Genomic DNA, 14,625 nt, shown 5'->3' with positions numbered 1-14,625 from the left:
ATGTAACCATATCTACTAAAGTCATCGGTGAAAGTAATGAAATACTGAAAACCACCTCTAGCTGTAGAACTCATCGGTCCACATACATCTGTATGTACTAGGGCCAATAATTCATTTGTCCTCTCACTTTGACCAGTGAAAGGCGTCTTAGTCATCTTGCCAAGTAAACAAGACTCGCATGTATCAAATGATTCGAAATCAAATGAATGTAGAAGACCATCTTTATGGAGCTTCTGCATACGCTTCTTATTTATATGACCTAAGACTATCCCCAACCGTTTCCTTCCCTTCCCACTCCAAAATCCCTTCCCAGCACGATTCCCTTCCCAGATTCATTCCCTTCAGGATCCTGCACTCCAACAGTATTCCCTTCCCCATTCCCTTCCCCAACAGACTTTCAATATTTTAATATACTTGGTACCGAATCTGTATATCTACGATGAATGCGTTTGTACGGCGTATGCAGTACGGGATTAGAGTGTTGAATGGGTAGACGGCTTGTGGTGGAAGGAAACGTTGGACTTTTCAAGCGGCTTGCAATGGAAGCCACTGAAGTGTGGCTTCGCAGGGAAGATTTGTAGCACTACAAAAAGGGCCAGCTTGCTCACAGCGGAGTCACACTAGTTCCTCCATTTGCCAAAAACAAGATGAACTCCTCAGATTCGGAGGAAATGATGATGTTCTCCTCAGATTCGAGTGACGAAGAGGATGAGCTGCTTGTGCTGATTGCCATCGAGGAGGAAGAAGCGGCAGCTGCGCGTCGTAGCAGGCAGCGTGGGTCGATGCCCGGCCATGCGGTTATAGACCGGCAACACCGCGAAGGTGCTGCTAGGCTGTACAACGACTACTTCGCCGACAACCCTGTGTTCGGCGATATCCTGTTTCGTCGGAGGTAAGTTCGATTTTGTAATGGAAGTCGTAACCTTCGTTCTGTACACTGAGTCATGTATTTTCACGCACCCAGGTTTCGTATGTCGCGGCGGTTGTTCTTGCGTATTGCGGCCGCTGTGGAGGAGCATGACACCTGGTTCAGGCAGAGAAGGGATGCAACGGGGAAGCTCGGCCTTAGCCCCTTGCAAAAAATGACAGCGGCCATACGGCAACTAGCATACGGAGTCAGTTCCGATGCAGTTGACGAGTACGTGCGGATAGGAGTGAGCACGGCGATGATGGCTTTACGAAAATATGTGGAAGCTATTGTGCAGGTGTTCGGAGAAGAATATCTCCGGGCTCCCAATGAAACTGACACCGCCCGTCTCCTGGCAGAAGGGGAGCGCCGTGGGTTTCCCGGGATGCTCGGGAGCATCGATTGCATGCATTGGGTATGGAAGAACTGTCCAAAAGCATGGCATGGCGCGTACACAGGCCATACTCGCAAGCCTTCTATAGTTTTGGAGGCGGTTGCGTCGTATGACTTATGGATTTGGCATGCTTTTTTTGGCATGCCTGGGAGTCTTAACGATATAAACGTATTGCACCGCTCTAACTTATTTACTAGGCTTATTGATGGGAGTGCCCCACCTGTTTCGTACATCATAAATGGTAACAGGTACGACATGGGATACTACCTCGGCGATGGCATATACCCCGAATGGGCGACCATAGTGAAGGCAATTCCTGCTCCACGAGGCAACAAGAGCATCAATTTCTCCGCGATGCAAGCTGCTCTCCGCAAGGATGTCGAACGTGCATTTGGTGTGTTGCAATCTAGGTTTGCTATTGTTCGCGGGCCGGCTAGAGTATGGGATCAGTCTACCTTGCATAATATCATGACCGCATGCGTTATTATGCACAACATGATTATTGAGGACGAGCGTGGAACCGCTTCCCCGGTGCAGGTGTTCGACTTCATGGGGGAACCAACTCAAGTCCATCGAAGTGGTGACGAAGGTGTCCTGCATTATGTCGAAACCACTCAAGCTATCCGCAACCGTGCAGTGCACCGCCAATTGCGGGCGGACCTTGTGGAGCACCTTTGGAGTATGCATGGAGCACAGTAGAATGCCGAAAGTTTGTATTCATTAAGCTAGTTTGAAGCATGAAGTTTGGTTCTAGGTTCCCAATAGGGTCACCGGTTCGCATGTACTTTTGTGTGATGTTTCCAGTTGAGTCGGCTATGGCATGTACTTTGGTTTGTAATGCTAGTACTACGAATCAATACATGAACCACTATTGCAGTCCTCAATGACACTACTTCAATGTGACAAATATTACAAAGCAAAGTTCATACTTCCGAAGTTGCACAGTACCATGACACACACATGTCCATTAATATTACAATCCGATTAACAACTATTTGACGAGTTCAACCGTCCTAATCTCGGTTCTCTAGGACCTTCCACCGCGCCATGATGTCTTCCTGGCGCTTCCTATAGTACTCCCGTAGTGGTCCCGAAACCGTGTCCAAATCGACCTTCATAATTCTTTCGTCTTGGTCATTCATTCGGACAGTCGCTTGGAGACGCATCACCTCCAGCTGCTCCTTCTTAAGTTCCACCATCACTTTCTTTGTTTCACTGATGTCTTGCAATTGTCGCTCATATGCCCCTCCGGACACGGTTGGAATTGAGGACTGCGACGGCGACTTGCGCGCTCGAGAAGCTTTCGCTTGGTCACGGCCAATAGGACGGGGAAGGTCCGTCGACGCGTTGGAAGCGGCATCATTTGGGATGTCATTGCCTGCAGCTTGGCTGCACTGTGCTTCCGCAAGCTCCAAGACCTTCTGCGCCTTTGCCGCTTCGTGTGCATGCCACTTCGGGTGCTCGGCCAGCAGCACCCAACAATGGGTGTATGCGAAGGGTTTTCCCTCAATTGCTTTATACGCGGAGCACGCTCTTGCCATCTGCGAAGCATATAAATATAAGTCCTTTTCGACTATACATGCATGGACAATTTCAGCGAAATGTACAGTCACCTTGTCACGTTCATTGGTGCCACTCGGGTTCAGCTGCTCCACCTTCCTGTAATGCACCGTAAACTTTGTCACGGCATCGGTGATCAGCTTCATATGATTGATGAGCGCTTTGTCGGTCCTTGGCATCATGCTCTCCTTCTTGTAAGTGTTGAAATACTTTACGATACGCCCCCAATAGGTCTCTCTGGACTGGTCCGTGCCCACAACCGGATCTTGGCTTACGTTAAGCCAGGCCGACACCAACAACTCATCTTCCTCGTCAGTCCATTTGGTTCTATCAGTTTTCGCGTCCACCTTCTTCTTCTTCCTCGAGGTGACCTTCTTCGTACCCTTGTCATCGTTCCCTAGACTAAACTGCCCTAACTCGGACATCTCTGCTTGTGGACCGTCGATTGACCCCCCCTGGGTACCCATGTCTTGACCCCCCCAAGTCATACGGTCGAAACCGTCCTGCAGGATGCTCTCGTAAAAAGGATCCATTCGGCCCCTTCAATTAAGATAAGTTTCAAAGTTTATGATAAACATCACAGGTAATAGGGCAACAAGCAGGTAATATGTGATAAAGATGACAGTTACAGTCCAAAGGCTAATACACATATGGCATATTCATACACAAGACTACCTACTCAATTAAGATAAGTTTCAAAGTTTATGATAAACATCACAGGTAATAGGGCAACAAGCAGGTAATATGTGATAAAGATGACAGTTACAGTCCAAAGGCTAATACACATATGGCATATTCATACGGCAGACTACCTACTCAATTAAGATACGTTTCAAAGTTTATGATAAACATCACAGGTAATAGGGCAACAAGCAGGTAATATGTGATAAAGATGACAGTTACAGTCCAAAGGCTAATACACATATGGCATATTCATACACAATAGTACATGAACCTTTGATCCAGCAGAATGTACTCAACTCAGGGCCTTTGGACTACGTATGGCTTATTCATACACAAGACTAATAGACAGTCACAGTTACAGTCCAAAGATGACAGTTACAGTCCAAAGGCTAATAGACATATCACTTCATAATGTAGCACGCCGAAAAATGCAAAACATGGTGCATAGTGCATCAATCTTTGATTCACCATAATGTACTCAACTCAGGGCCTTCGGACCAGCAATGGCATATTCATAAACAAGACTACCTAATCACTCCTATTGCACACTTACAGTCCCAATGCTAATAGACATTTCACCCCACCAAGCAGAACATTGGTATACATTATGCATAGCACAGCAATCCTTGATTCACCAGAGGGTGCTTTGCTCCATACACGATACATTATGAAGTATTCTAGTTTCTACAAAAGATGATACATACCAGAACAATGACATTGTAATTACAGTGTGCAATAGGCCATTCCATGGACCAGTACAAGCAATCAAAATGTGGACACCAAATGCGGACAAGTTCTTATTGCCATACAGAGGAAATAGTAGTGCCATACTGATCCAAAATAATTGGGGACAACAAACATGATATCAGTTCAGTTCATCACAGTGCTTAAGGCGACAACAAACAAGCATTTTCGACATAGCAAACTAACTCCGGGTACCACACGCACTGCGCACAAGAACAGAATTGAGGATCACACCTTTCCATCCTAACCGGCGCCCAGATTACAGCCGCCACGACCTATCGGACTCAACCGAACCACAATCTACACTACTGGAGCACAGCACGTCTTCCGAGCTCCCTTCACATTGGTCAGAGTCATCACCGGCGATGTTGAAGGAAGCCCATGCCTCTCCTTGGACCCCATCGGTAGTCCTGTCCTCCTCCTCGGTGGACAAGGACAGAGAACACCGCTGCATCGCATCCTCCACCTGGAAGACTAGCTGACCCAAATCGCCGGCAATTGCATCCACTTGTAGAAGCGCCATGTTGAGATCGACGGCCGCTGGGGTGCTCTCTGGGCTCATGTTGTCGGATGCTACCTTCTTCAACGCGTCGGCCGCTTCCTGCACTTGGTCTTGCATCAACGACACAAGCATCGCCAGAGCTGCCGCGTCCATCTACAGAGTGCACCACGGCAATCCGATGAGCCCGAAGACTCCCCTTCACCGACGGCAACGCAAGTTCACCGCGCCCTCCCACCACCTCCTCCGCCGTAGTTCGATGCACAGAACCCAGGACCCCTGCGATGCCTCCATCGCCCACCCCCTCCGGACTTGCCCCATGCCCGAGGACTCCTCAATCGACCGACGCCGTCGCCGCCTACCCAACCCTCCGCCTGTTCACTGCATCTCGCTCACCCCGTCCGGACTTCCCCCATGAACGAGGACCGCTCATTCTAGCGCGAGCGCCGCCTGCCCCCCCTGCTCCGTCCCCCGCGCCGCAAGGGCCGACGACCCTCCTGCCCTCACCTACACGCCGGAACCCAATCCAGGTACCCACTCTCCCCCGGATCTACGAATCGGGTATGGCGGCTGGGACGTACCTGCCGTCGATGAGACGCTGCGCCGCCTGGCCACCTCCGCCGACGTCGACGCGTCCGTCCCCGCGCGGTCGCCCTGCCCCCCTGGCCCCAGTCGCCGCTCCGACGACCCTTGCGCCTCCGTCCTCCCTGCTCGTGCCGCCTCCGCTCCGGCTCTCCGCGGCTTCCGCACCAGCGCGCAACGCCAACTGCCGAACACTTCTCCGCTCTCCGTCTGCGCGAAGGGAACGGAGAGAGGTTCCCACGGCCGAGGGAATCTCTCTCCTTTCCCATTCCACGCCGCGCCGGGAGGGGAAGCGATTGGGACTGCGCTGCCGTTCCCGTCTCGGGCGTTTTCCCATCGCGAAGGGAACGAGCCCCGGGACGGGAACCCATTGGGTTTGGTCTAATCGACAATGCCAAACAAAAGTGGGATTCAAATCATTAAGCCGAGGCTTCTTTGTATCAATGTTATAGATAGTTATATCCTCAAGATCCAATATATATAATCCATTTACTAATGGACAATTACCATAGAGCATACCATTCAAAAATATCGAACAACACTTGTTCTTTATTATGAATTCATAACCGTCTTCTTCCAAACATGAAGAAGAGATAATGTTTTTGCCCAAGGCAGGAATATAATAACAATTATTTAATTCCAAAACTAATCCTGAGGGTAGCGATAAGGAGTAAACGCCAACGGCCAACGCAACAACTTTTGCACCATTGCCGACGCGAGCATCCAGTTCGCCTCTTGCACACTTCCTAGTCCTTTTCAGTCCCTGCAACGATTTGCAAGTATGAATCATTGATCCGGTATCAAATACCCATGAATCATCAGGACGAGTAGCAAGATTAATTTCAATAACATTTATACCTGAAGATGAAGTCTTACTTCCCTTCTTCTTTTTGAGTTCTTCCAAGTACAATTTGCAGTTCCTCCGCCAATGACCAGTCTTATGGCAGTGGTGGCAAGTGTCAGAAGCGGCAGGGCTAGCCTTGGGCTTTCCAACAGGTTTAGGCTTAGAACTCGAGATCTCATCCGAAGTTTTAGCCTTGTCCTTGCGCTTTCTCTTCTTGCTATCCTTTTGAACCATCATCACATGACTAGAGCTCTTCTTAATGCTTTCCTCAGCAGTTTTTAGCATCCTATGCAATTCAGCCATGCTTTTCTCCATGCTGTTCATATGAAAGTTCAAAATGAACGGCTCGAAGCTCGCAGGGAGCGACTGGAGAATTACATCCGTAGCCAACTCAGGGCTAAGGGGAAAACCAAGTTTTTCCAGGCTTTCAATGTAACCAATCATTTTGATCACATGAGGACTGACTAGACTGCCTTCTGTTAACCTGCACGCAAACAAGGACTTTGAGGTGTTGTACCTCTCGGCCCGAGCTTGGTTCTCAAACATGCCTCGGAGTCCCACAATCATATCATGGGCATCCCTGTTCTCATATTGCTTCTGAAGCTCAGAGGACATACAGGCAAGCATGAGGCAGCTAACATCCAGTGAATCGTTGGTGTGCTTCTCATAAGCCCTCCGATCCGCGGCAGGAGCATTATCAGCTGGTTCATCAGGATAGGGGACCTCTAGAACATATTCCTTTTTCTCTTGTTTGAGAACAATTCTCAGATTTCTATACCAATCAATAAAGTTTGTTCCAGAAAGCTTCTCTTTTTTTCAAGAATCGATCGCAAATTAAAACTGGAAGTGTTACTAGCGGCCGGTGCCATGATCTACAACAGAAAATGCAGGTTCAGCACTATGCCTATGTGAATCTTCTATTAAACAATTTAACAAAAGATACTCCACTATATGTGTTTTCCCTCTAACAACATATAGAGGATCAAGATCCATATTCAACTAAGTTCTAGTGAGCTTTGGCATCACTGCTAGAAACTTAGTGACATAGGTAAGCAACGCCTTGCTAATCACATCCCTATGTGACTCTTGTTTGCTGGGTGGCATCGAATGCCCCGGCGCCCAACATCATGCCCCAAAGCCCAAAACCGTTTTGATAGCTTTATCAAGTAAACCAATACTATGCGTGTGGATGTCCGACATCCACTCTAACTGGTTAAGATAAATGATGGCACCCTGCTTTGGCAGACCTACCACACAATGATCAAAACCTTTGTAGGTGCAGCTATTGGAAGGGCATCAATTACTCTTGATTTTTCTGAGGGAAACTACTCTATCATGAAAATCATATCCACCACATATAAAACATGAAAGAATAGTATGACAGGAACATAAAAACATCACAGGCAATCATATTAACTGTGACATAGTATGGCCCCTTCACATGGTGATCTTCATCGCCACGGTTCCTGTCCTCTGGGTCATCATGCTTCAAATCTCCATGATCTTGTTCTAGTCTATTACACCTAATAGCACTAGATAAATTACATGAGAAGAAGCATCACAAGTCGACACGCATGCCGTTATACAATAACATGACAGCCTTGGGCTGCAATTAACCATGACACGCAGGCCATGAAAAATTACACACATGCATCACATATCACAAGGCCATACCAGTCACAACATTCTCTGCAAAAACGAGTTAAGCGTAGAATCGAATTTTAATGTCGTGATGGGATCATGTTATTACAACAATCTATGCGTGTACGCGACGGCGGTCCGAGTGTAATTTATGAAATCGCTATGAAAATCTCATCGGATCGATGGTATCGAGCCAATTCCGAGTCATTCATAATGCCTCAATTTCCATTAGATCAATCCCATTGATCATCGCGTGAGGTTTTTCCAGAAACGATGACAGCACACACGACCTCGATCTGCTGTTCTCCCGACCATGTCGCGATGCACGCAGTTAGCCCCGATGGTGATTCCAGCCGGTAGGGGCAAGTCGCATGCAAAACCAGGTGGGAGATCGAGCTAATCTTTTTGGCTATGTGGTTTCATCGACTGGCATCTCATCCGATCTCTAATTCACCAACCGTGCATTGATCAATCCATCATATGAACTGATCAAAAATAATAGATCTAATCTATTTCTATCACATATCTTCTATATGTGACTGATCCAGATCGAAAACTACGCAGGATGGCTCTGATACCACTGAAGGGTTGCGGGTAGGCTACGCTAGCATAAAATAAATTTTCTCTACCGCATTCAACCAGGAAGCCATGCGAGTAGGGGATCATGAATCGTTACCACTTGACGAGCAGTGCAGCGGAAGAAGAGTTGGAGCAGACCAATCCAACGTCGTGCGCGTCAAGTAGTCGATCGTCAACCTCGTCCCGAGCACGTCCCGAGCACCTTCCGAGTACTCGCGGGTACGTCCCGAGTACTCCCGAGCAGATCAGCACCGTAATAGTAGCAGCGCCTCTACGGTATCCACACATACAAGGATGGAATCGCCGTGCGCCGGTGTGCTAGCACCGCGCGCCCGGCTAAGGTTTCGAAGGGAGTTCGGGAATAGGAGGCGGCCCGGGTTTCTGAAAAACTCAATGCGCCTTGGCCCCTGCCTATTCTTATATAGAGCACGCTAATGGGCCTTTAATCAACATTAAAGCCCATTATGACTCTAAACCCTAATGGTCCTTTAATCAATATTAAAGCCCATTAGCAGATCCAATCCGCAAACTCAATCGCCTCTAGGGCATATCACCAACAAGGAACTGACTTCATGACGTTAGCACCAACACTCCCTAAACATGTGGAACAAGACTATACTCAAAATATGTCCTAGACTATCCACATAACTATATATATTGAGTGACCGAACTAATCTCGCTAACAAACCAAAAATTCCCGATTCTACCGTTTCCCAAAAAAATTGACTAATATAATGGGTTGCTCGCTGATCGAGTCATAACTTTTACTTTGCTTAACCAATAAGTACAAATAAAAACATCTAGACCATCTATGGGAAATTTTCTACAACTTTACTTTTATGGTTTTAGGTGACATCTCCTTCTAATGACCAAAAATAGATAACTAAATTACTACATCGATGGAAACTTGCCGGACAACACGTTGTTTTGCACTTTTCTCCTAAACCGCTTATACAAATCGAACAAGACGACACCATTATAAATATATTGATGATACCTACAACTTTCGTTTTAATCTTATTGCTTAATTTATTTACTAATTAATATATATTTTAAGATTAAGTTGCTACACGTGAATCGGATCAACTAATTCTGAACTTTGGCACTATTTATTTCATCTAGTTCGATCTACCATCATCTAGGGACTAATTAAGATGTACCATTTTGGTGAGGAAGATGAATCACCGATGATCAATTAAATCATGTTCCAATTTTTCCCCTTTCTCGTTTTCTCCTTTCTCCTTCTTCCTTGGCTTGGCACTATGTAGTAGTAGCTAGCAAAGCAACAGGCACTAGCAGCAGCAGACGATGACCAGTGGCGGTGGGCACCGATGGCAGATGATAGTGTAGAACAAGTGGCCGAACGGTAGGGTGGCGACAGGTAGATAGGGTTAGTCGACCAGCCCGCCCTGCCCATTATGAGGCACTGAGAAGCGCTCAAGGATGAGGTGGTCTCCTGACTAGCTCGATCTCTAAATCAATAGTCTAAATTTATTGGGCTTGCAATGAATTCATTCGATGTCCAAACTTGGCATTTAAATAGCTAAACGGATTCATTTCGATGCGCTCTACGTATCCAATGTCTCCGATCATCCATCTGAGCTATGGATCAGAAAGTCAAAATTTTGCCTACTCCGAGCTTTGTTCAGTCAACGATCTATTTTTGTAATATTCATGTTATAATTATCATAATATTCTGGGGTATTACATTCCCCCCTTCAACAGAATTTGCCCATGAATTCTTTATTTCACATTTCTCACGGAGTGGAATCAACTTGACGTACATGAAAACATAGTTACACGCCAGATGTGAACATCTCCGTATACTTCTCCCACATTTTTTGCAACTTGAGTTCCAGGTCGCTTCGCGTTCTATCTGATTCATCCAAAGAACCTTGATGTACTTGAGCGTCATATGCCCCAACATTATCTTAGATTCTTCCAAAATCCTCATCGGACGATACTCAAATGTCAAATCCTACTCAATAGTCACTGGCTCCAATGTTATATGATGTTCAAGATCCCTCATGTACTTTCACAACATAGAAACATGTAATACGTCATGCACACACCTCGTTGACTCTGATAACTCTAGTCAATATGCCAACTTTACAACTCGTGCAGTTACTAAGAATGGGCTAATGTATCTTGGATTAAGCTTCCCTTCAGTACCAAATCTTACAACACCTTTGTTGAGGGATACCTTGAGAAGTACCTCATTGCTCACCTGAAACTCCAAATCACATCTCCTAACATCCACATAACTCTTCCGCCTACTCTTGGCAGCTAGCATATGTTGTTGTATCTCAGCCACACACTGTGTCGTTTGTCAGACCCAATCTAGTTCTAAAACTGCCTTCTCACCTATTTCATCCCAACAAAGGATGATCTACATTTTTCCATCCATAAAGAGCCTCATAAGGTACGAAATGAATGCTAGCATGGTAACTATTATTGTAGGCAAACTCCACAAGTGGCAAATGATCTTCCCAACTATCTTCCCAAGATAGAAACCAAGATCCTAGCATATCATCAATGGTCTGAATGTTGTGTTCAGACTATCTATCCATCTGACTGTGAAAAATAGTGCTAAACTTCAATTCGGTACCCAACGCACTTTGGAAGCTATCCCATAACTTAGAAACAAACTTACCATCGGTATCGAACACAATAAAGCAAGGTATTCCGTGCAACCGCACTATCTCATGCATGTAGAGCGGTACCAAATCACTTACTGAATTTGTAGAATGTATTAAGATAAAATATGCTACCATACTAATTAGGCGATCTACTATGACCCATATATTGTTACTTGAGTGCCATTGGAGTATTAATGTACCTCGCAAATTTGGTACTAGGCTTGATATTGCTTTTATGTCAACCTACTGACAAGATTCAGTTTAGCTCCAAGCCTCCAACCAAACGGCATTGGAAATGCATCAAACGCATTCTTAGATAACTCAGAATGATTGAACATCTTGTTTTTTTTTTGGAAGAATCGAGACATAAGTCTTATATGATATGCCGATGCAGGATATACATTCGATCCACATAAAGCATTATCATAGACTGTATTTCTCTGTGGTGGTACCACGATTTCATAGAAATCAGAAAAGCATACGCTCATAGTGACATCGAAAAATCACTCAGAGATTGTTGCTCTATATGAAGCAGCTAAGGTATGTACCTGGTTAAGACGCGTTACTCATCATGTACAAAATACATGTGGAGTAAATGTCATGAATTACCCAGCTATGAAGATAATCATGCTTTTGCTACACAAATACAAAGGATTATATAAATACCCTATTTGTTTTGGATTGTAAAAGATGGATTGTGGTCACAATCTGCAAGCTGAAACAAATAGCTAGATTATAAAAGTGGGATTATGATCACAATCTGCAAGTTGAAATAAATAGATGGATTGTAAAAGTTGGATTATTACAATCCAGCCCCCAGATTATAACAATCCAACAATCCGCATTCCACTAGCTTTTATAATCCACAATCCAGCTTTTACAATCTAGCTTCTTACAATCCATAGTCTACAAGTTATTTTTTACAATCTCCAACTAAAACAAATAGGCCCAAAGTTGGATATCATGAAACATATTTCATCAAAACTATTCTTCAGCCATGAATTGCAGAAGAAAGAAGAAATCATGGTGGATCATATCAAGTCTTGTGACAATCTAGCAGATCTGTGCACTAAGTCTTTATCGTCGCCTACTTTTGAAACGCTTTTACATGGTATTGGTATGAAATGACTTAGAGAAGTGTACATGTTAGGGTATAGAACTTCCCGAGTAGCATAATCCCTATAACATTGAGTCTTAAAGTTAAGTAGTTCATTCCTGAAGAATCAATAATCAATCTAGGAGATTGGAAGCATTGCACTCATTTTCTCTTTATAAGTTTTACTTGGATTTTTTCATATTAGATTTTTAACAAGCCAATATGTGCATTATAAGGATGGTATATATGTTTTTTTTTCTGACTAGTTTTTGGATGAAGCATGTATAGCGTGGTAATTTGCCTAAGAAAAGTGTTGTGAAACCGATCTCCTCGTGAGGGGATGACTGACTCGGCCATGGTAGGCCGAGCCGGCGTGGTGCACGACAAGTGGGGCCTGCAAGTCCACTTATCTGTGTCCTTGTTGGGGTGAGCTCTTTACCAAACTTATCCTCTAAGTAGGGGGTGGGCATCCTCCATCCCTATATATATATATGAAAGATGTTCTCCTATTGTATAACAACAAGAGAAGGAATAAAGAAGAGAGCTGCTCCATATGTCATGTGTCATTATGTTCTTAATTGGATCTGTGATAGTGTTATGTTCATCGGGAGAGACAGAAAGCTCCTAACCACATGCAATGTTGTTCTTGAACAAATTGTTTGTAACATGGATGTGTTTTCGAAAGCCCCACATGCATTTAGTTACCCATATTCGGGACAAAGCAGTGTTTAGTTACTGTAATATGTTGGTGCGAATAAACATATTACAGTATCTGACATAAAAGTTACGGAGCTATTATATATCGGACTTCCGGTAACAGACACCTGCATGCATGTGATCGCATATTCATGCATGATTTTAACAACATCATGCATTCCGTGAAAAATCAAGTTATGAAGCTGATAATTAGATCTGTGCTTAGCAGTGACAAAAATATTATGTATAGATGCATGTGTTTCAGGTACACAGACCACCGAACAAAGCATAAACAGCTGGACAACTCAGTGTGTCGAAAGGGTGTATCTGGTTCTCTCGAATATAGATTGGTTTAGACTAGCCGAACGGGGCATGTGTACCTTTTTTCTGCACCCTTTCAGCCTTCTGAACACATTTTGTTCGGCAAAGACTGTGAAAGCTTTCTGCGCCGCCTAAGGTGAGAATTTCTTGTGGGAGGTTGTCAAAATTTTGGAACCAGCTCCTCTACTTTGCTAAGCAAAGGCAGGGGCAAACAGTACTGGGAATAGTAATTTACAGTAAAATACTGTAGCACATGTTGTTCATGATATATTGTATTGATTTTACTGTGCCACGATTATTGTATCAGTGCTGTAGCAGTATTATAGTGATAAATCTAGATCATCTATTTTCAATTTAACGGATCATAACGAGGGAAAAATCATGTTACCATTCGTCTCTGACTTTGCTTGAGCCGTACAAATGTACAATCTGTACAGGTGCCACATTAAAACAGAGGGCACCTGCTTCTTTTGTGGTAACAGAGGAAAAACTGAGCTGGTTCACTTACTCAGTGCACTTATGCGCAACTCTTTTGGAGGAAAGTGAAAGATTTTGCTGGAACTAAATTATCAACACTCCATCCTGTCACATGACTATTTGCCCCGTGTAATGAAGAGAGGGCTGCAAATGCTATGCTCTCTGGTCATCTAGAAATGACAGAAAACAAGGAGGGCAAGGCTGGACAGTACAGCGAATGGTCAGATTGGTAGGCGAAGTTGTAACTTGTAATGGAGGTGACCACTTCGTGTACTGGTCAACTGATCCATTGCCGAAGCCAGCTGCCTAGGCCAACAAGATGGGAGGCGCCAGAAACCGAATGACTGAAGATTAATTCTGACGGGGCATTTTTGTAAGATAACAAAATCAGGAAGGGGTGGTAACCAAGGTTTGCATTACCGATCGGAGCTCGGTTACTGAGCTCCGGTGATAACCGAAAAATCGCGATTACGGTGGTAACCGCTCGAATTTTTTAAAAATTTAGATAAAATTCATTTGAATAAATTTGAAATTTGGAGAAATATCGCGATTTTAGTCGCTCGGTAACCGGTCGAATTGGACCGGTTACCGAGCGGTTTTTGCGATTTATCGAGCGATTTTCTCAATTTTTCTGCATTGTCGGCAGCCGCTCGGTTTTCTCGATTTATCGAGCGGTTTTCTCAATTTTCAGTAAAGTTTAACAAAAAATCCAAAAATTATCTCAATCTTGTAAAATGAATAACTAATTCATCTGAGCTTCAAATCAAGCGAAACAAATTTTGTTGGTTTCCCTGTAACATGATCTACATGATAAAAGTATTTATACTGATAAAAAAGTTCAAAATTTTCTATGAGAAAATGTATTTGTTAAACCAAGTTAAATGCATAGTTTACTCTTTGCTAATCCAAAAATCATGAAACTAATTTTTTAGTCTTTTTACATGATTCTATGTCTTTTAAAA

The 14,625-nt window shown here is 44.4% G+C and overlaps 2 protein-coding genes across 2 annotated transcripts; one reads left to right on the top strand and one right to left on the bottom strand.

Moving 5' to 3' along the window:
* The first annotated feature begins 275 nt into the window (after window positions 1-275).
* On the top strand, window positions 276-2,000 carry LOC133923084 (uncharacterized). Its single transcript, XM_062368536.1, has 2 exons — window positions 276-892; window positions 965-2,000. Exons 1-2 carry the CDS (start codon window positions 648-650, stop codon window positions 1,998-2,000), a joined length of 1,281 nt encoding a protein of 426 aa, XP_062224520.1. The 5' UTR covers window positions 276-647.
* A 214-nt stretch (window positions 2,001-2,214) lies between these two features.
* On the bottom strand, window positions 2,215-3,286 carry LOC133923083 (glutathione S-transferase T2-like). Its single transcript, XM_062368535.1, has 2 exons — window positions 2,915-3,286; window positions 2,215-2,842 (listed from the first exon to the last, which is right to left on the bottom strand). Exons 1-2 carry the CDS (start codon window positions 3,284-3,286, stop codon window positions 2,315-2,317), a joined length of 900 nt encoding a protein of 299 aa, XP_062224519.1. The 3' UTR covers window positions 2,215-2,314.
* Window positions 3,287-14,625: the final 11,339 nt, after the last annotated feature.

The sequence above is a fragment of the Phragmites australis genome, chromosome 6 (genome assembly GCF_958298935.1).
Source record: "Phragmites australis chromosome 6, lpPhrAust1.1, whole genome shotgun sequence".
NCBI classification, from domain to species: domain Eukaryota; kingdom Viridiplantae; phylum Streptophyta; class Magnoliopsida; order Poales; family Poaceae; genus Phragmites; species Phragmites australis.
Note: the sequence above shows the minus strand (reverse complement) of the source record. Positions and strands in the feature narration are given on the sequence as shown.

Excerpts from the sequence above, each read along its gene's own strand:
- LOC133923084 (XM_062368536.1), top strand. The coding sequence starts at position 648 with ATGAACTCCTCAGATTCGGAGGAAATGATGATGTTCTCCTCAGATTCG. Across the intron at positions 893-964 it reads GATATCCTGTTTCGTCGGAG|GTTTCGTATGTCGCGGCGGT; the intron begins GTAAGTTCGATT and ends TCACGCACCCAG.
- LOC133923083 (XM_062368535.1), bottom strand. The coding sequence starts at position 3,286 with ATGTCCGAGTTAGGGCAGTTTAGTCTAGGGAACGATGACAAGGGTACG. Across the intron at positions 2,843-2,914 it reads GCACCAATGAACGTGACAAG|ATGGCAAGAGCGTGCTCCGC; the intron begins GTGACTGTACAT and ends TATGCTTCGCAG.